Source organism: Plecotus auritus, assembly GCF_963455305.1.
Source record: "Plecotus auritus genome assembly, chromosome: 1".
Taxonomy (NCBI): domain Eukaryota; kingdom Metazoa; phylum Chordata; class Mammalia; order Chiroptera; family Vespertilionidae; genus Plecotus; species Plecotus auritus.
The window spans coordinates 144,204,568-144,227,307 of record NC_137770.1 but is presented as its reverse complement, the minus strand read 5'-3'; the positions used below and the strand labels follow the sequence as shown (position 1 = coordinate 144,227,307).

At 40.5% G+C, this 22,740-nt stretch overlaps 1 protein-coding gene across 9 annotated transcripts in view; it reads left to right on the top strand.

Moving 5' to 3' along the window:
- Window positions 1–22,740, top strand: part of MLLT10 (MLLT10 histone lysine methyltransferase DOT1L cofactor) — a 250,100-nt gene that overhangs the window by 168,045 nt on the left and 59,315 nt on the right. For all 9 annotated transcript variants that reach the window (XM_080650474.1, XM_080650472.1, XM_080650473.1 and 6 more), the window contains 2 exons: window positions 6,449–6,493; window positions 7,304–7,336. In XM_080650474.1, the coding sequence (XP_080506600.1) occupies window positions 6,449–6,493; window positions 7,304–7,336 (78 nt within the window). The remainder of the gene's footprint in view (window positions 1–6,448; window positions 6,494–7,303; window positions 7,337–22,740) is intronic.

Sequence of the window (22,740 nt, the reverse complement as noted above, 5' to 3'; positions counted from 1 at the left end):
AAAAAACTTAAAACTTGTGCCTAAGTCGTTTCTTAAACTTGTATGTCTTGTTAACAGTTAAGGCTATAAGATTCATTAAAGATATTCAAGATAATATAATCTTTAATTTTATACATTTTAATAAAGTTTTAGGATTACATCAGAGCACTCTCTTATTGATAAACTTAGTACTAAAATGTGTGTTCTTACCTAGAAGAAGCTGGCTAAATGCCATGAATAGTTAGAAATTATGCCTTCTTGATATAAATTAAGAATTCCTAACTGCTGTTGACACTTTAGTATATGTTACACATTGTCTTAGGCACTTGACAAGCATCAAGTATAATTAATCATATGGAAAAAGAAACAGAGTTCTCACAGCTCTAAGTCATAGAGCTATGCATTTTCCTTGATTTTAGACAGTTATAAAATTCAAGGGATGTTTTCTGATGAGAGTCTAAAACCACACTAGTATACATGACAATCATACTTTAAGGAACAGGATCAGTGAGAGAATTTGAGCCAGTAATTTAACTTGCAACAGTAGTTGCAAGCATGAAAATATTAATTTCTTTGGACTAATTTTAGATTCAGAAATCATTCATTAATTGTAACAGCAGGAAACTTTCTATATAAGTAGGAAGGAGAAAGTGTATACTGTGTACTATTTTGTTAATCAAGAATTGTTTTTCATGGTCCCCTTTAAAAAAGATGTATTTTCTGTAATGACAGGTTTATAATTTAGTAATAATGAAAGTGACCTTTGTAAGCATATGTTGGCTGTGATGTTAGACTATCATCCTATATAATAAAGAGGTAATATGCAAATTGACCATCACTCCAACACACAAGATGGCTGCCCCCATGTGGACACAAGATGGCCAGCAGGGGAGGGCAGTTGTGGGCGACCAGGCCTGCAGGGGAGGGCAGTTGGGGGGGACCAGGTCTGCAGGGGAGGGCATTTGGGGGCGACCAGGCCTGCAGAGGAAGGCAGTTAGGGGCAACCAGGCCTGCAGGGGAGGGAAGTTGGGGGGACCAGGCCTGCAGGGGAGGGCAGTTGGGGGCCACCAGGCCGGCAGGGGAGGACAGTTAGGGGCAATCAGGCCGGCAGGGGAAGGCAGTTAGGGATGACTAGGCCTGCAGGGGAGGGCAGTTCGGGGCAATCGGGCTAGCAGGGGAGCAGTTAGGCATTGATCAGGCTGGCAGGGGAGTGGTTAGGGGGTGATCATGCTGGCAGGCAGAAGTGGTTAGTGGCAATCGGGCAGGCAGGCAGGTGAGCGGTTGGGAGCCTGCAGTCCTGGATTGTGTGAGGGCAGTCAGACATCCTTTGAGGGGTCCCAGATTGGAAAGGGTGAGGCTGGGCTGAGGGGCACACATAAACACACACACACACACACACACACACACACACACACACACACACACACACACACACACACACACCCGTGCACCGGGCCTGTAGTATGCATTATAATCCTAGCTCCATGAGGTTAGGGGCTGTGTTTGATGTGTTTGCCATTGTCTGCTTACTGCTAGCAAAGTACTTTGAGTTTAATAAATGTTAAGCATCTTTAAAAAAAAAAATACTACTGTAATTGCTGAGAATATATTATGTGGTTAGCAGTATTCTGTTATTTTGTAACTGCCTTCCAAGTGTTTATAACCAGGTTGCAAGTGAAATTAATTATTTGTAAAGCTTTTCATGTAGTATTCCAGGCCAGTTTAGGATATGTGTAATTAGGGTGGAGAAGATGGAATTTGGATTGTACTTCGGAGTAGGTAGAAAAAGAAGGCCAGCAATATTATCAAAAAAGAAAGTATAGGTATATTTGAAAGATGAACCTAATAGAAATGAGAAGTGTGTGTTTGTGGGATGGAGGTAATATTAATTCAGTAGGTTAGAATGAATGGGTTTAGCCCGGCCGGAATGGCTCAGTGGCTGAGCATAGACCCATGAACCAAGAGGTCACTGGTTGATTCCCAGATTGCGGGCTTGATCCACAGTAGGGGACATGCAGGAGATAGCTGATTGATATTTCTATCTTTCTATTCCTCTCCCTTCCTCTCTAAAATCAGTAAGAACTTAACTTAAAAAAAAAAAAAAAAGAATGGGTTTATGGAGAGTTGAATGCCAGGCTGAAGAAATCAGGCTTAATAGGCTTAGTCTTTTTCCAGAATATACATCCTGAACTTAATTCTGGCAACTTACTATTAAAAGAATTTCATTAATGGGAAAAAAAGGTACTGCTTCTGTCAGCTAATAATAGCAATCCTATATAATAAAAGTCTAATATGCAAATTGACTAAACAGCGGAATGACCGGTGAAACACCTGCTCGCTATGATGTGCACTGACCACCAAAGGGCAGACGCTCAATGCAGGAGCTGCCCGCAGGCCCTAGGCCAACCAAGGTGGGTGCCAGTGGGGGCCCCCCGATCACTCTGCCGGTCGCCCTGCAGAGGGAGGCAACCAGCAGCAGCAGTGTGGGGCAGGGCTGGTGAGTGGGCGGTGCCAGGCTGGCCAAGGCGGGTGCCAGCAGGGGGGCCCCCTATTGCCCCGCTGGTCGCCCCACAGATAGGCCCTGATCACCAGCCAGGCCTAGGGACCCTATCCATGCACGAATTTCGTGCATTGGGCCTCTAGTCTATAATAATAAAAACATAATATGCAAATTGACCGAACAGCAGAATGACCGTCTGGATGACCTTCCAGGTGACCACACTATGACACCCACTGGCACCAGGCAAGCCAAAGTGGGTGTGATGCATTTGGTCGGGGACCTGGCCATTACCCCATGATCTCCCTGTAGAGGGAGGCCCAGGCCACGGGCTGGCGGGGCGATCTATCAGTTGGGGGGGCTCCACGATCGCCCCAAAGAGGGAGGCCCAGGCCACCAACCGGTGGGCTGTAGTGGGTGGGCGGGGGCCTCCCTCTGTGGAGCGCAATCGATCGCATGATCACCCTGCAGAGGGAGGCCCAGGCCACCGGCCGGCAGGGTGATCAATTGGGGGCTCCATGATTGCCTCAAAGAGGGAGGCCCAGGCCGCCGACTGGTGGGCGGGGCCTCCCTCTGTGGGGTGTGATTGATCACCCCAAAAAGGGTGGTCCAGGTTACCCCATAGCAGCACTGCGGCGGGTGGGTGGGGCCTTCCTCTGTGAGAGGGATCCATTGCAGATCCCCAACCAGGTGGGCAGGGCCTACCTCTTTGGGGCGATCCATCACGGGTCTCCCGGACTGTGAGAGGGCACTGGCTGAGCTGAGGAAACCCCTTCCCCCCCAAGTGCAGAATTTTATGCACCGGGCCTCTAGTCCTATATAATAAAAGCCTAATATGCTAAGTGTCCAACTGTTCAACCGGTCGCTATGACGCGCACTGACCACCAAGGGGCAGATGCTCTGAACAGTAGGTTATCTTGCTGATGAGTCCGGCCAATCGGGACTGGGCGAGATGGGCTGGGCACGCCCTGGAGCCCTCCTACGGTCCCTCCCTGCCCCGATTGTGCACTGGTGGGGTGTTTCGGCCCGATCCCTGCAAGCCAGGCTGAGGAACACCACTGGTGCATGAATCCATGCACTGGGCCTCTATTATCTTATATTTGAGAGCACCCAGCAGTTTTTAAAGAACTCTACCTCATTTGATACTTGGAACTGCCTTGTAAATAGGCAGAACAGTTACTACTGCTGATGTTGTTGTTATTTCTCCTGTTTTACCACAACTGGAATATAAAGCGGAAGTAGAAATTCGATCCTTATAATGTGATTCTCTTAAGACATGTTCAAATTATAATAGAATATACAAAACAAGATATTTATTCTAGGAACCCCAGATCCAATCAGAATAGAAACCCAGAAAACATCTGTAAACTCCTTATCTGATCAGGGGTTTTGAATTGTAAGATTTGTATTAGAATAAATTAAAGCACATACTGATACTGTTTTACAGGGTCTTACACAAAGTGGAAAATTAGTGTGGTGTTTTAAGAGATAACTAAAAGTTGTAAGTTTTGGTTTATAAACTGCCTTAAGCTTTTGCTTGAATTCTTTCCTATAAATATTCTTTTGAGATCCTAGCAAGTAGGCACTAAATCTTTTGAGACATTGCAAATTACTACAGCATTTGAAAAAATAAAATAGTAAAAAAAATAAAATTACTACAGCATCTGAAAGAGTTGACATGTTGTGTTTGTCTTTTTCCTTTTTCTTAATTATCTCAACAACATTATGAGAGTTTATGATTTTCTAATGTGAAAGCTAACATTTTTTGGGGTAACATCGGTTAATAACATTATATAAATTTTAGGTGTACAGCTTTATTATACAATACCTATATACTTCATTGTGTACTCACCCTCACAGAAAGTTAACAATTTTTCTTCACAAAAATCAACATCTTGTTATTTTCTCTGAGGAAAATCTGGTATTCATTAAATGATAAGGAGTTGATGATTTAACATGAACATTTTTTCTTTTGGCTTACTGTCTTTTGACCTATATGGTTTCCTGTTTTTTAAAAAATCTTTATTGCCTCTAGTTCTTTAATATAATGTCATACCTTTCTAAGTTAAGATACTTGAAATCTTTTTCATTGATGTAATTCTCTAAGTGGTGATAAATGCTAAAAAAGAAAAAAAAGAATCTGGAAAGGCAGTTTTTTGGTTGTGTTAAAATCTTAAAGATTTCACAGAGATGAGTTATTAATGCAAACATCACTTCTAGAGAAGTTTGTTCTGACTTATACTGAAGTATGAAGGTTAAAGTTTAACTTGAGCCCATATAACTATGAAAGGGTTCTTGTTAAATATGTCCCTATTTATGACATATCTACCTAGGTTATAAAATGAAACTGAGAAGTCATTCCCTGGTAAAATATTTTAATTAGGAATGGGCTGATTCTGTAAACAAACAGGGATACAAAAATACAAAATTGATCCAGTAAACTCACAAGAGTAGAGTTACTAATACAGTATAGTAGACCAAGAAGTAGATACAATTATTGAGAATAATTCAAACCTATCTTAATGACTCAGGTTTGTGATTTCATATACTTTGATTATATTGGGTCATAAATGAAAACCATATAGGAAATTGGATGCTACTAAAACCAGGATATACCTTGGCCTTTGCTTTCTTGGGAAATTACCTGATTTTGTTTTGGTCTTCGGTGAGTTGTAAATTTGGACCTATAACCTGTCTTTCTACAAAAGTACTAGATCAAAGGCCGGCCCCTCTCCCCCCCAATTGAGAAAGTTGTTTGGCTATTCTGAGTGTCCTTTGATTATTTTTCAGTATTATTCCAGTTACTATTTCTCTGTAATGTACCATGTCAGTCTCTTCTGTAGCCTTCACTCCCTTTTTATATCTCACTTATATTGGATTTGTTAATGAAGCTTCGAGGCGTCAAATTCTCTTGATAGGTCTCATTTTTTAGTGTTCCCTGGATAGGACTTAAACTAAACTGGGCTAAATGTTTGATTTTGTTTTTTTAAATAGCATCAGATATAAAGTTCTTTTACTATTACAGTCATTGAATGAGTGCTGGCTTGCTCTATCTTGCTTTGTCTTATTTCAAGTTATTCAGAGTGTGCCCAAGATTAGGCTTGACCTCTGAGTTACATATGTGGGTAGACATGTGAGTGATGGTTACCTGCAAGGTTCTGTTGTACACATGGTTTCTAGAAGTCATGTTTTTGGTTTTGTAATATCCAGAGAATTTCCAGATATCCCTCCTTTAAAAGAATTTGGCCAACAGTGTTAGCCACAATGGAATACCAGCTGTTTCCAGGATTAGCAGGATTTGTGAGTCACAACCTTAGTCCTGGTTTTATCAACTGTTTTTGCCTTTCCAATGTCATGTAGAAATTATTTCCCATTTTCTGAGCAGCTTTGGTTTTAACAGTGTTTTATTGCCTCATGTCAACGTCTGCTTCTCATTTGGGTGGAGTAAAGGAATAAGAGTAATGGCTTACTCATTCATTAGCGTCATCAAAAATGAAAGGTTACAAGAAAGTGTAGTTTAATGAGTTTTATACTGTTCTATAAATCATAATGGGTTTCTGGTCATATATAAACTAAATAATTTTCATACTTAAATTGTAATTTCTAATTGACCACAGCATTCAAATGTTTTTGATAAACTTCACATTTAGTGAATTATATAAAACACATTAGTTTATTACATTGCATAACTATACTTTCTTTTAGTAGTGAATCCATTTATACTTAGACAGTTATTATGCAGATTTATTTGTAAGCCTTTATGTCTTTTCCTCATTCTTTGCCCATCCATGCACACACACATTCTCTTATGTCCCAATTACTAGCTTATAATTTCTGTTCCCATAGTTCTATTTGCCTTTCTCAGCTAGACTTTTAGGTGAATGTTTTCCTATTTTTCTGGCCTGTTTCTTTTTCTACTCTTGAATCACTGGCAACTTCTTTGCTGATTTCCTTTCTCCTCCCTCCCAACAGAAATTTCCATGCAGTATCGGCATGATGGAGCTTGTCCAACAACTAGTAAGTTGTCGAACTGGGTTGGTAGCCCAGGCTTTTTGACTCCTACTCTAGTGCTTTTTCTAGTGTATTAACCTCTAAATTTTAATTTTCAAAATGCAATTTGTTCTTAATTGAATAGATTTCTTTCTCATACAAAGATGTCTTAATTGCTGCTTTGTTCGATGTTCATTATCCATATTACAGTCAAATTGTGAACATATTTTAATTACTGTTTGGTCCTTTAATATGGTGCTTCCGTTGCAGAATTGTGACTTCTGTCACCAATCTTGATGTTAATATATTTTTCAATATTTGTATATTGGCAATCAATAGCTTTCTTGCTTAGACTGCTAAATTTGTTAAGACTATTATACTGAATTCCAAGATATGAGCATGTTTGATCGGGTTAGATGATAAAATGACTTTTTTTAAAAATAATATTGTTAAAGGTGACCAAAGGTGGATTTACCTATATAGATTTGCATCTAGGTACTCACTTTTTACAAGAAAAACATTACATAATTTACTACTAAGTGTCTTTTTAGAAGTGATTTTGAAAAACAAAAGTAATTTTGCATACGTATTTTTTACTAAGGAAATGTGATAATAGTAGTATATCTAACATTTAAATTTAGTAGGTGTAATAAATTAACAAATCTAATATTTAGAAATTTATACCATGTAAAAAATGAGCTTGCAGTTTTAATGATTCAAATGATACATGATAGACTTACCAAGATTTTATTATACCAATTCAGTCTATGCCTATGTATTTCTTTTGTGTGTTTGAGAATGATCTTAACCTGAAGTCCTTTTTTCCTTACTTAAAAGCTTTCTCAGAGTTGCTGAATGCAATACACAATGGTAAGTTGTATTAGAATCTTCTCTGGTGGTTCATTTATCACAAAGGTTGCCTTTTACAGAGAATTTGATTGAAAGCTTGCATGTTCTATTGATGAGATGAAATCTGGCTCCGCAGTGAGTCAATTGTTCTGCACCTTTAGTGAAAACTTTTTGTAGACTGCCTATAGGAGGATAATAGGTCAATATAGTTCATCAGTTTGGCTTTTATTGTCTCTTTGTGAGGCAGAATGTAATAGTGTTGTTCTAACCTTATGAAAGTCTTGTCTTTTCTATTTTTGCAAACAGATTTTGTAGTTCTTTTGAGTTCTCTCTTGCCAGCACAGTTAGTAATCAGTACCTGCATAAGGAATTTACTGCTTTTTCCACATCTTGAAAGGAAAAATTTATTTTAGGATTTTAAGTTAATGTAAGGAATATTTTTTATAATCTAACCCTATATTCCATATAATGAATGAAGGAAGATAGCTTTTTAAATTGTGTCTAGTTTGGAACCAGGTTTTCTAAAGGGAATTACATCTGTAGGTTTGGGTTCTGAAATCAGGACTTAAGGCAAATGCTGCTATCAGTGTTCACTTTTGCATTGTAATTATAATGAAAGTCATTTTTGCAAAAATATTTGTTTAGTTTTCAGTAACCTTCTGTAATTCTTTTATGTTCAAAAAAACCTTTTTGTTAATCTTGTGTCATCTTTATTGATTTTCTTTTTCACTTTTCAACTGACACAACTTATTTGTTCAAAACTGTTTATATGATTCTAAGCATTTTTCCAACATGTTTTCATTAACTTTATGAAATTTTGCACATTTTTCTAATGTAGTTTAATTTCCAGTCAATTTGCATTATATGTCAAGTGTTTACAAATCTATAGCCAGTAAGACAATAATGGCATGATGAACAAGCAAAAATACTCAAGTTGATTTGAAGGTGGGGGTGGTTGGAACATGGTTTTATAAGTGACATTTTATTAATGCATACATTTATTTATAACTTTTTAAAAAATATATGTATTTTATTGATTTTTTACAGAGAGGAAGGGAGAAGGATAGAGAGTTAGAAACATCGATGAGAGAGAAACATCTGTCAGCTGCCTCCTGCACACACTCCCTGCTGGGTATGTGCTCACAACCATGGTACATGCCCTTGACCAGAATCGAACCTGGGACCCTTGGGTCCCCAGGCCGACGCTCTATCCACTGAGCCAAACCGGTTAGGGCTTATTTATAACTCTTGCTTCCCTATGTAATCTGGAACTGAAGAGTCTTAGATAATGAATATTCCAGATAAAAAGGAACTCTTGGACATTTGGTATTTAGCAGAAAAGGGATTGGAAGCATTCTTGAGAATAAACTATACATATTACCCATTCTTAGATAGGGAAGTATAAAAAATGAAGAGGATTAACTTTTTTTTTTTTTTCAGTTTGCATGGGTAAATTTAGACTTGCTCTTTAATTTTGGAATATTAGAATTTGGAGGCATGCTGGAAGTTTGAAAAGAGTATACTTGGGGTAAAAAGAAAGTAGATATCATATCATGGGGAGCTGTTGTGAATAAACTACCACATAAATCTTTTGCCTTTATTAACTAACAAAGTATTGGGGTGTATTAATTTAATGGGACATTTGTCATGCTCTCTGTATGGATGAATGAAATTAATGTCATGGGATTAATAAAATGAACACAGGTCTTAAAACTTCTTTTCGGTTTTACAAGATTATGTTTGAGAGAACTTTGTAATAGTGTAGTTAGATATTTGTGTAGTATTAATCACATCATATAGAGAAACAAAGTAATGGACTTACTATTTTTCTTACATATTTTATAACTAGAAGTTTGTACCTTTTGACCTTCTTTATCCATTTCACCCTCTCCCCAACTCTCTCCCCAAGACAACCACATCTGTTCTCTATATCTATGAGTTCTTTTTTTTTAAAGATTCAACATATAAGTGAGACCATATAATATTAATTTTTTTCTTTCTGACTTATCTTACTTAGCATTTAGCCCTCAAAGTTCATCCATGTTATCACAAATGGCAAGATTTAGTTCTTTTTTATGGCTGAATAATATTTTAGTGTTGGTGTGCACATGTGTGTATATTTTCTTTATCCATTTAAACATGAATGGACATTTAGATTGTTCCCATGTCTTGGCTGTTGCAAATAATGCTGCAGTGAACATGGGGTGGATATACAATCATCCCTCATTATACACAGGTTCCAGGACACTTCCTAGTATACCACAATCTGTGGATGTTCAAGTCCGTTATATAAAATGGCATAGTATTTGTATGTGACCTACATAAATATTCTCATATACATTAAACTAGAGGCCTGGTGCAGGAATTAGTGCACGGGTGGGGTCCCTCGGCCTGGCCAGTGATCAGGGCCCATTGGAGCTGTCTCTTCCAGTCCTATTAGAGGCCGATCGGGGCCAGCTGGGGGTAGGGGCCATGGAGGTTGGCCGGCATGGGAGGTTGGCTGAGGGAGTGCACTGCCACCCAGGGGGTAGCTCCTGCGTTGAGCATCTGCCCCCTGGTGGTCAGTGCACATAATAGAGACCAATTGTTTGGTCATCCGGTCACTTAGGCTTTTATATATACAGATAAGACAATCTTCTGGATTACTCTGGTTTTCATAATGATTGCACCAATTTACATTTCCATCAGCAGTACGCAAGTGTTCTGTTTCTCCAGGTACACTATAATGAACAATCTCACAATATTTCTCAACAACATGTTATTCCTTCCCTTTTTCTTTCTTATTAAAAAAATTAGAGGCCCGGTGCACGAAATTCGTGCACGGGGGTGTGTGTCCTTCAGCGCAGCCTGCACCCTCTCCAATCTGGGACCCCTTGAGGGTGTCCAACTGTCCGTTTAGGCCCGAACACGGTATCGGGCCTAAACGGGCAGTCGGACATCCCGCTCACAATCCAGGACTGCTGGCTCCCAACCGCTCGCCTGCCTGCCTGCTTGATTGCCCCTAACCACTTCTGCCTGCCAGCCTGATCACCCCCTAACCACTCCCCTGCCAGCCCGATTGCCCCCAACTGCCTTCCCCTGTCAGCCTGGTCCCCCCAACTGCCCTCCCCTGCCAGCCTGGTCACCCCCAACTGCCCTCCCCTGCTGGCCCGGTTGCCCCCAACTGCCCTCCCCTGCCGGCCTGCCCGGTTGCCCCCAACAGACCTGGTCACCCCTAACTTCCCTCCCTTGCCAGCCTGGTTGCCCCTAACTGCCCTTCCCTGCAGGCCTGGTCCCCCCAACTGCCCTCCCCTGCAGGCCTGGTCCCTCCCAACTGCCCTCCCCTGCAGGCTTGGTCCCCCACACTGCCCTCCCCTGCAGGCCTGGATCCCCCCCAACTCTCCTCCCCTGCAGGCCCGGTCCTCCCCAACTGTCCTCACCTGCAGGCCCGGTCCCTCCCAACTGCCCTCCCCTGCAGGCCTGGGTCCCCCCCAACTGTCCTCTCCTGCAGGCCTGGTCCTCCCCAACTGTCCTCCCCTGCAGGCCCAGTCCCCCCAAACTGCCCTCCCCTGCCGGCCTGATCACCCTTAACTGCCCTCCCCTGCAGGCCTGATCATCCCCAACTGCCCTCCCTTGCAGGCCTGGTCCCTCTCACCTGCCCTCCCCTGCAGGTCTGGTCCCTTCCAACTGCCCTCTTCTGCAGGCCTGATCGCCCCTAACTGCCCTCCCCTGCTGGCCTGATTGCCCACAACTGCCCTCCCCTGCTGGCCATCTTGTGGCAGCCATCTCTTGTGTCCACATGGGGGTGGCCATCTTTGACCACATGGGGGCGGCCATCTTGTGTGTCGGAGTGATCGTCAATTTGCATATTACCTCTTTATTAGGATTGATTTCAAAGAGAAGAAAGGAGAGGGAGAGATAGAAACATCAATAGAGAAAATCAGTTGGCTGCCTCCTGCATGCCCCCAACTGGGGATTGAACCTGCAACCTGGGCATGTGCCCTGACCCAGAATCGAACTGTTACCTTCTGGTTCATGAGTCAACACTCAACCACTGAGCTACACCAGCCAGGCCCTTCTCTTTTTCTTAATGGTCATTCTAACAGATATGGGATGATTATCTCATTGTGATGTAGATAGCGTTTAGTTCCCTGATAATTAGTGATGTGGAACATCTTTTCATATACTTGTTGGCCATCTGAATGTCATCTTTGAAAAATGTCTTTTCACCTTCTCTCATTTCTTTTTATTTATTATTATTTTTTTATTGTTTCAGAGAGGAAGGGAGAGCGAGAGAGAGAGAAACATCAATGATGAGACAGAATCATTGATCAGCTGCGTCCTGCGCGCCCCTATTGGGGATCGAGCCTGCAACCCAGGCATGTGCTCTGGGAGTCCAACCATGACCTTCTGGTTCATAGGTCGACACTCAACCACTGAGCCACACCGGCTGGGCCCTATTAATTGGGTGTTTTTTGTTTGTTTGTTTGTTTGCTTATATTTGCTCTTTATATGTTTTGTATATTAGCCTCTTATCCTTATTAGATACATGATTTATAATTATTTTCCCTCATTCAGTATGTTGGCTTTTCATTTTGTTGTTTCCTTTGCTGTGAGAAGCCTTTTAGTTTGTTGTAGTCCCAGTTTGTTTGTTTGTTTGTTTGTTTGTTTTTAAATGGGCATTATTACTTTTTTAAAAATATATTTTATTGATTTTTTTACAGAGAGGAAGGGAGAAGGATAGAGAGTTAGAAACATCAATGAGAGAGAAACATTGATCAGCTGCCTCCTCCACGCCCCTACTGGGGATGTGCCCGCAACCAAGGTACATGCCCTTGACCAGAATCGAACCTGGGACCCTTCAGTCTGCAGGCCGACGCTCTATCCACTGAGCCAAACCAGTCAGGGCTGGGCATTATTACTTTTTAAAAAATATATATTTTTATTGATTTCAGAGAGGAAGGGAGAGAGAGATAGAAACATCAATGATGAGAGAGAATCATTGATCAGCTGCCTGCTGCACGCTCCCCATTGGGGATCGAGCCCACAACCCGGGTATGTGCCCTGACTCGGAATCAAACCCTGACCCCCTACCTGTGTCATAGGTCAGTGCTCAACCATTGAGCCACACTAGCCACACCCAATTTTTTGTTTTTGGTGTCAGATCTAAAAAAATTAAAGCCATGACCAATGTCAAGGAGCTTACTGCCTATTTTCTTCTATAAATTTTATGGTTTCAGGTTTTACATTCAAGTATTTAATACATTTTGAGTTAATTTTGGGGTATGGTTTAAGATGGTGGCCCAGTTTCCTTCACTGCATGAGGCTGTCCAGTTTTCCTAGCACCATTTATTAAAAAGACTGCTCTTTCCCCATTGTTTATTTTCTTGTCCCCTTTGTCGTAAATTAATTGATGGTATATGTGTGGGTTTATTTCTGGGCTTTCTATTCTCTTCTACTGATCCCTGTGTCTGTTTTTATGCCAATATTAGATTGAGTGTTGTAGTTATGCAATAGAGTTTTGGGGTGTTTTCTTTTTCTTTCTTTTTTTTTTAAATAATAAGAGAAAGTTTACTTAGAAAGTTACAGAGGTAGTAGAAGTGAGCCAGCTGGGCTTCATAGGCTCAGGAAACAAGTTACAGAGATAGAAGAAGGGCCTTTGGAGCTTAGGATAGAAAAAGGCAAAGGTAACATGCCCTGGTGGGAAGAAGAGGGCAAGAGCCTGTAATATAGTTTGAAATCAGGGTGTGTGATGCCTCAGCTTTGCTCTTTTTTCTCAAGATTGCTTTGGCCATTTGGGGTCTCTTATGGTTCCATGCAAATTTTATTACTGTTTATTCTATTTCTGTGGAAAATGCCTTCAGACTTTGGTTGTTCATCCTCACCTGAGGGTATTTTTTTTCCATTGATTATTCTTTAGAAAGAGTAGAAGGGAAGGGGAGAGACAGAGAGAGAAACATCCATGTGAGAGAGACACATCAATTGGTTGCCTCCTGCACATGCCCCAATCAGTGCTGGAGATCGAACCTGCAGCAGAGGTACGTGCCCTTGACGAGAATTGAACCAATACTCTTCAGTCCGAGGGCAGTTGGGGCAACCGGGCCTGCAGGAGAGGGCTGTAACCACTGAGTAAAATTGGCTAGGGTGACTTTTGATAGAAATTGATTGCATTTAATCTGTAGATTATTTTGGATCATGGACTATCTTTGCATTTATTTGTGTCTCAATTTCTTTCATTAATGTCCAATAGTTTGCAGTGTACATGTCTTTTACTTCCTTGGTTAAATTTATTTCTAGGCATTTTATTATTTTTTATACAATTGTAAATGGGATTGTTTTGTTAATTTCTCATTCTGATAATTCATTATTAGTATACAGAAACACAGATTTTTGTATATTGATATTGTATCTTGCAACTTTTTTTTGTTGTTTTTTTTTTGTTAATCCTCACCCGAGGATATTTTTCCATTGATTCTTTAAAGGGAGAGGGGAAGAGAGAGGGAAAGACAGAAACATTGATTTGAGAGAAATACATTGATTGGTTGCCTCTTGCACAAGCCCTGACCAGGGCCTGGGCCAGGGAGGAGCCTGCAGCCAAGGTTCGTGCCCTTGACTGGAATCAAACCCGGGACCCTTTGGTCCGCAGGCCAACACCCTATCCACTGAGCCAAATCGGCTAGGGCTATATCCTGCAACTTTATTGATTTTTTTTTTTTATTAGTTCTAACAGTTTTTTTGATGAAATATTTAGGGTTTTTCTATATATGATATCATGTCATCTGCAAATAGTGACGGTTTTAATTCTTTCTAATTTGGATGACTTTTATTTCTTGAGTAATTGTTCTGGACTTATATATAGTTAAAAATATACATATATTTATTGTTGATGACTCCCATTCCTCTCCCCCCTCCCCCTTAACCCCCTATATTTTTAATTGCAAAGACAAGTATAGGATTAGCATATAGTGAAGTGATATTTAGCCTATGGAAAATTGAGGGAGTGTAGCTTGGACTTAGTTGGAAAATCTTTATTTTTCCTCCAAGTATTAGCTTTTAAAATATATTTTTATTGATTTCAGAGAGTAAGGGAGAAGGGAGAGAGACATAGAGACATCAGTTATGAGAGATATTCATTGATAGGCTTCCTCCTGCACGTCCCAAACTGGTGAGCCCGCAACCTGGGTATGTGCCCTGACTGGGAATTGAATCGTGACCTCCTTGTTCACAGGTTGATGCTCAATTACTGAGCCATGCCAGCGGGGCCCAAGTATTAGCTTTTTAAAAAAACTTGTGGCAAAATACACATAACATAAAATTTATCATTATAACTTTTTGAGTGTACAGCTCAGTCATGTTAAATATATTCACATTGTTGTAGAACCAGTCTTCACAACTTTTTCATCTTAAAAAACTAAAACTCATTAAACAACAACTCCCCTTGGCAACTACCATTCTACTTTCTTTGTATGAATTTGACTTTTAGTTACCTCATGGGAGTAGAATCATAGAGTATTTATCTTTTTGTAATTGGCTTATTTCACTTTGCATAATGTCCTCAAGGTTTATCTGTGTTATAGTATGAGTCAAATTTTTCTTCCTTTATTTTATGTATTTATTTTTTAATTTTTGAATATTTTTATTGATTTTTAGAGAGAGAGGGACGGAGGGAGAGAGAGAGAGGCATGGATGTGAGAGCGCAACAACAGTCAGCTGGCTCCTGCCGATCCTAAAACCTAAGCATGTGATCTGACCAGGAACCAAACTGGCCACCTTTTGGTCCACATGGTGACACTCAACCAACTGAGCCACATTGGCTAGGGGTTTTCTTCCTTTTTCTGGATGAAGAATATTTCATTGTGTGGATATGCCATCATTTTGTTTATGTATTTATCTGTTGAGGAATACTTGGGTTGCTTCTTTCTACCTTTTGGCTATCCTATATAATAAAGAGATAATATGCAAATTGACCGTCACACCCTTGCACAAGATGGCCGCCACAAGATGGCTGGCAGGGGAGGGCAGTTGTAGGCCAGCAGGGGAAGGCAGTTAGGGGTGACAAGGCCTGCAGGAGAGGGCAGTTTTGGGGGCAACTGGGCTGTCAGGGGAGGGCACTTGGGGGCAACCAGGCCTGCAGGGGAGGGCAGTTAGGGGCAACCAGACCTGCAGGGGAGGGCAGTTGGGGGTGACTGGGCCAGCAGGGGAGGGCAGTAGGGGCATCCGGGCCGGCAGGGGAGAGCAGTTGGGAGCGGCCAGGCCAGCAGGGGAGGACAGTTGGGGCAACTGGGCCGGCAGGGGAGGGCAGTTGGGGGCAATCTGGCCAGCAGGAGAGGGCAGTTGGGGGCAATCAGGCCGGCAGGGGAGCAGTTAGGCATTGATCAGGCTGGCAGGGGAGTGGTTAGGGGGTGATCAGGCTGGCAGGCAGAAGCGGGTAGGGGCAGTCAGGAAGGCAGGCAGGCAGGCAGGCAAGTGGTTGGGAGCCAGCAGTCCCGGATTGTGAGAGGGATGTCCGACATCAGGACCTCTGAGGGGTCCCAGATTGGAGAGGGTGCAGGCGCTGGGCTGAGGGACCCCCCCCTCCCAAGTGCATGAATTTTGTGCACTTGGCCTCTAGTGAATAAACTTCTGGTAATATGAATGTGCAAATATCTGTTGGAGTTTCCATTTTACCAGAGGTACGATTTCTGGATCATATGGTAGGTCTGTTTTTAATTTTTGAGAATGTACCATATGGTTTGCCATACTGGCACCACCATTTTTACATTCCCACTAATACTAGTGCACAAGGCTTCCAATTTTTCCACATCCTTGCCAACACATAATTTATTTTGATAGTAACCAGTTTAAATGAGTGTGAGGTAAGCAAATCTTAGCTTAAAAAATTTTTTTTCACTACATTGGGCATCGAGCAATAAAAAGACTTCTCAGTCGGGGAGGAAGGGAACAGAAGAATTTACGTCTTATTCACCTTTGTTTGCTATGGTTGCTGTAACAAGTTATCACAAACTTAATACAGATTAATTATCTTATATTCCTATAGGTTAGAAGTCTGACCTGGCCCTTATTAAAATCAAGGTTTTCAGACATTGTTCCTTTTGTCAGATTCTAGGTGTGAATCTTTTTCCTTACTATTGCCTGCTTCTAGAGGCTGCTAGCTTTCCTTGCCTTGTAGCCCCATCCTGTATCTTCAAAACCAGCAATGTTGGGTGGAGTTTCTCTCTTGCTTTCATCTGTCTGGTGCTCAGATTCAGAGTTTATGAGGACTCTGGTGATGAGATTAGGCCAGTGGTCGGCAAACTCATTAGTCAACAGAGCGGCAAACTGCGGCTTGCGAGCTGCATGTGGCTCACGAGCCGCAATTTGCCGACGACCACTGGATTAGGCCTACCCAGGCAATCGAGGATAACCTCTCCATGTCAATGTATTTAATTTGTTTACTTTTGTGTAGTCCCCTTTGCCATTTAAGTTAGCATTCATAAGTTTTGGGCATTAAGGCATGGATGTGTTTGGTGGGGTATATATGTGTTGGGAGGCATTATTCTGCCTACCATATTTCCTCACAATTATTGTAACTGCTTTACTTCAAGAAAGTATTACTTAAATCATCCAGGGTTAAGTTTTATTAACAAACATATTTACTGAATAATATTGGCTTTAGCACCTTTTTGGTTAACTCTTCTCAAATTTTTTTAATTTTTTAAAATTAATTTCAGAGAAGAAGGGAGAGGGAGAGAAACATCAATGATGAGAGAATCATTGATTGGCTGCCTCCTGCACTTCCCCTACTGGCAGGGGAGGGCAGTTGGGGGTGACCAGGCCGGCAGGGGAGAGCACACAACCTGGGCATGTGCCCTTGACTGGAATCAAACCCAGAACCCTTCAGTCTGCAGGCCGATGCCCTATCCACTGAGCCAAACCAGCTTGGGCAACTCTTCTCCTTTAAATTACCAGTTCTTAGTGGGAACCCTGCATAGCTGAGATATCCCTCCAGATCATCAGCTGCTGTCTATGGGAGCCAGACCAGCCCTTTCACGCCTCTGCTCTTCCTACCTGACTATGCGGTCTCTACTTTTCATCCTTGGTTATCAGGGATCTCTCTCCAGCTAGTCTTCTTCAGTTTATTTTTCAGGGAGGTTTATCTATATTTTAGTTGTATTTCCAGTTTGTTCCTGGGAGAGTGTCAGTGTAGCTTCCACTTACTCTGCCTGGATGGTAAACTTTAAATAGATGCCCATGAAGTGAAAATGTCTTCCATTTCATAACATTTGGTTTTATAGGTGTGCCTTGGAACTAGCCAGCTTGACTAAGAGAATATAGATTTCATTATATAACTAAACTTTGTGTGTAGCTTTTCTGTTTTATTTAGTAGGTATATTTTTAAATGCTTAATAATAATCAGACAAGTAATATGTATACTGGGATTATAATTTCGTATCATAGTCCAGTTGAAACTAGCATATCATCAACCTGGTTTTATCGTACTATTTCAGGTATTTTGCTGTAGTGCTTTTTAGGTTGTTTAATATTCTATTTATACACATATCTTCCTAACTAGACTATAAATTTATTTAGGGTAGTGGTTGGGTTTTATTCATCTTTATTTAATCAATATTTAAGTTATGATAGAATACTCTCTCCATAATGTTGGGTGAATAAATTGTGAGTTGCTACACAGTCCTTGAATAGAGTTAATATTTTTCTTTTTTTTGTTGTTGTTACTCCTCACCCAAGGATATTTTTTCCATTCATTTTTCTAGAGAGTGAAATGGAGGGAGGGACAGAGAGAAAGAGAGAGACATGGATGTGAGGCAGATACATCGATTGGCTGCCTCCTGACCAGGGCCAGGGATAGAACCTGCAACCCTGTACATTCTTTTGACAGGGAATCAAACCCATGACCCTTTGGTGAGGAGCCTACGCTCTAACCATTGAGTTACACCAACTAGGGTGGAGTTCATATATTCTTAGTAATATGTTCATTTTCTTCTGGAATTAAACTTTGCATTAGGCAGTCTTGTTTCTGTCAGAGTAGTAACTGGGTTTTTTGCTACAGTAATGGAGTGGCTTCATTGGTTTGTCTTGGCAAGTCTCACTTATAATTTTGAAGTAGTAGATTAAAGTAGTTAAAAAGCTAAGATCTGTTTTCACGGCATATATGCTAATTGATTTCTGTGCTATATTATGTTTTTAAATTCCCTTTAATTATGTTGCTTATAGTTTGTCACGACCACGCTTATTAAACCAATCTCATTTGATGGAAGAGGTAAAGTAATGCCAATAAATTACTCATAGATATCTGCTATAGGATTGAGAATAAATATGAATGCTAATTGATCTTAGGATGAACATCATCCTGTAAGAATGGTATTCTACTCAGGTTTGTTGGAATATTTTATAGGAAACTAGATCTTCGTTATTCACGTATCCCATTTTTATTTCAGGGAAGCATTAAGAAGGTAGGGATCTAAGAACAGAGGTTAGTAATTCTCAGGCAAAACAGTTCCATAGTCTGTTAATCTTTTGAGTTTCACTATGTATAATGAAATATTACTGATGAGGTGGAGTTGTCAGCTGTGAACAGTGATTGATTGTGAGCCATTGATAATAGATCTATTTCTTTCTTTTTTTTTTTTTTTTTGAATATATTTTATTGATATTTTACAGAGAGGAAGGGAGAGGGATAGAGAGCTAGAAACATCGATGAGAGAGAAACATCGATCAGCTGCCTCCTGCACACCCCCTACTGGGGATGTGCCCGCAACCAAGGTACATGCCCTTGACCGGAATCGAACCCGGGACCCTTGAGTCTGCAGGCCGACGCTCTATCCACTGAGCCAAACCGGTTTCGGCTAGATCTATTTCTTTATAATCACAGTAGTCTCTTTTTATACTTCTTACCTTATTAGTTGGTGTGTTCTTTACTTCTATACAATAAATTGTTACATCCCAGGATACAACAAATGCTACTGTTTGTTCTAATTTTGTTCCTGTGTAAGAAGGACTAATACTATACAGCCTTAGCATACATGTACTATATATTTAAGACAGTAAGACCTTTTCCATTTCAAAGCATTCAAGCTACTTTGTCTCTTAAATCAATATATGTTTCTAGAAGATGGGCTTCAAAGACTCTTAAGTGATAAACACAGAAGGATATTATCATTTGGGTAGTGAGCCAGCCACTGGGGAGAAAAACTAATTTTCAGTATGTATGTTAACCACTACAAAGTAAAATGAATTTATAAGCTTTTCATTGAAACTGCAAGAGAGACAGAACCTGTAAAGTTCCTATTGAGTGAAGGAATTAGTGTGAATGAAAATTTATTTATAAGAAAATTTTAAGTTAATTAAGTGGTAATGCCATTAATAATTTGTTTAGAGTGCTGCCTTTTTATGTTCGTAAAATCATATAAATTTATAATTACTTAAAATTTCCATAGCTTTTTGTTGTGTTGGTTTTTTTTAATGTAACCCTACTGATTTTTTCCCTCCTATATGACTTAAATTCCTCAACTTGTCTGTAATGGGAGTTTTTAGGGAGTGATTATTAAAAACACAGAGTTAAAATGAATCTTTTCTTTAGACAGAGATGCCTATTTTATACTAACAAAGCAGGAACTTAAATTCATAGGTATGTACCTAACTCAAACCTGAGTCTAAAGGTAATAGTGTTAAATTAATCCTAAGGTAGTTTGGAAACCTTCCTGTAGAAAGCACTGTTAGAGGTCTGTAGTCAAAAAAATGGTAACTGAAAGGAACTCTCCATAATCTTGAATGGTGGGTGGGATGAACTATGGTATCATGTTCTTACCTGTTGTACTTGATTGGATTTGTCATATTGCTTAAGATATGGTGGGATGGGTTTTAGGATTCCTAAAACTACTTACCTGTAAGGGTCTAGATACTTAGGTTTTGATTTTCAAGACATTTTCTAAATCTGTGACCCTTCTTTCTTACTGAGGGAAAGAAGAAGCTGAGACCACATCCTATGATTTATAATAATTCTTTAAGTCCGTAATGTATCTCTCAAATACTTCCAGATCAGTTGAGAGTGAGCATGTGTATTCTGAATCCACTAATCTTAACCAATTAATGTATGCATCTACTCCACCCCTTTCTTTCCTCTAAAAACCCCAGTATCACATATTAATAAGACACATCTTGCACGATATGAGTGTCTGCAATATGGAACTTCTCAAGAGTGTCTTAGCTGTTTTTTACTTGACAAGTATAAAGTTATTTCTGTATCTGAGATCCTGGTTAGTTGCTTGGGGGAAATAAGTATACTATATTGCACATAGATCCTACCTTTAGGGGACATAAATGCCAAAAGGAAGAGCAATGTGTATATAAATAAAAATTTCAATAAACATAGTTAGAACTTCTCTAATGATCTGCAGTACAATAAGAGTTTAAAGTTAGGGAAAATTACTTCCAACTGAGGGAACAAGATGTCCAGAAAATGTTGTATTTTGCCTGATGCTTAAAGAATGTGAAGAAGTTAGCTAGTTGGAGATAGGGATCAGGGCTAGATGCCCAGTCCTAGGAATACAGATAGTACCAGCAGTGTCACAGGCTGTATGAAGTGATGGTAACATTGATATTTGATATGAAATATATGAGAAATAACAGCCTTAGATATTAGTCCAAGGAGTGGAAAGTTGTTAGTGTTCAAGCTGAGATAAAAGATAAAACCCAGGTTTATGAGATTGAAAGGAGCTAGTGTTTGAGCAGAGAAACCAGTTTGATTTTTGTACTACCTAGCCCAGCAATTTTCAATCTTTTTCACATCATGGCACACATAAACTAATTGCTAAAATTCTGCGGCAAAATATAGTTATACTTTTGATTCATTCACACTGGACAGCTATTGTTGTGTTGGCTGTTGTAATTTTTTTCCTTTGACAGTCTAAGAGAAAAGAGGTCAGTGCCCCTGCCTAAATACTCAGGTATCGCATGTTTAAAAGTTCTTATGGCACAGTGGTTGAAAATCGCAGATCTAGTCAAATATAAAGGGCCCAAGTAAGGATACTGGAAGTCAGACTGATTGTGTGTATATTACCCAAGAACTGGTAGTAATTGTTAATGAATTGAATGGCAGTAGCTGAGAGAGGATGGGTATCCATTTACCTGCAAACTATTTAAGTAGGGATGTTTATCATATAAATGAATAGATGAGATTAGAGTTTGGACATGAAGGAAAATTGAAAGTAGTCCATATATAGAGGTAAGTAAATGAAGCTCCGAGATTGGTCATGGCTTAGAAATGTTGATAGAGAAAACAAAGAGGTTGGCTCAGGTTTATTTTATTTTAAGATAGAAAAGTCTTAACAGGTGGAAAGGAACACTCTAGAAGGATAATGGATTAAGATGCAAGAGAGTAATATTTTTTTTTAAATATATTTTATTGATTTTTTGACAGAGAGGAAGGGAGAGGGATAGAGAGTTAGAAACATCGATGAGAGAGAAACCTCGATCAGCTGCCTCCTGCACACCTCCTACTGGGGATGTGCCCGCAACCAAGGTACATGCCCTTGACCGGAATCGAACCTGGGACCCTTCAGTCCCCAGGCCGACGCTCTATCCACTGAGCCAAACCAGTTAGGGCAAGAGAGTAATATTTGATGAACCCAAAATCTGGACAGATGGGAAGCAATCAAGTGAACAAGTAGAAAAAGTCAATATGAAGGAAGATGTGATAGCTGTGAAAATGTTCAGTGAACCGTATCCAGCATAGCCAGGGGTGAACCTGAGGAGGGGTGGTGAAGGATTAAAGAAGACAGACAAGAGAATACAGCTGGGTCTAGCTAGGTGGATCTCTTGTGCCTGGATGAGGACACAGAGAGACCCAGCCTGCAAGCTAAAGCTTTATTTTATAGTCAGAGCACACACAGCAAAACAAGGGAAGTGGTCAACATATTTACAATGTTCTTGCGAGTTTCACCTTGTTTTGGCAGCACTTGCTGCACCACCCACAGCCCATTAGCTACCTAGGAAGGAACTAGGGAGGACTATAAGGTTAAGCTTAATTATGCTAGGAGGGCTCTGCCCTGCAAGCTGGGACTTGTTCGTGGCCCTGCCACAGGTCTGTCCGAGGCTTGACCCTATAGCCACTCCCTACAATTCAGTGTGAAAAAAAAACACAAAATTCTGCCTGGCAAGTGTGGCTTGGTTGGGCATCATCCCTTTGATTACCAGTCAGGGAACGTGCCTGGAATGTGTGCTCAGTTCCTGATGGGGTAAGTATGCAGGAGGCAGCCAATCAATGTTTTGCTCTCACATTGATGTTTTTCTCTCTCTTCCTCTCCATTCCTCTCTCTCCAAAAAAGGAGTTGAGGATATTTTTCCATTGATTTCTAGAGAGAATGAAAGGGAGGGGGTGGAGGGGAGAGAGAGAGAGAAACATCGATGTGAGATAGACACATAAATCGGTTGCCTCCCGTACTTGA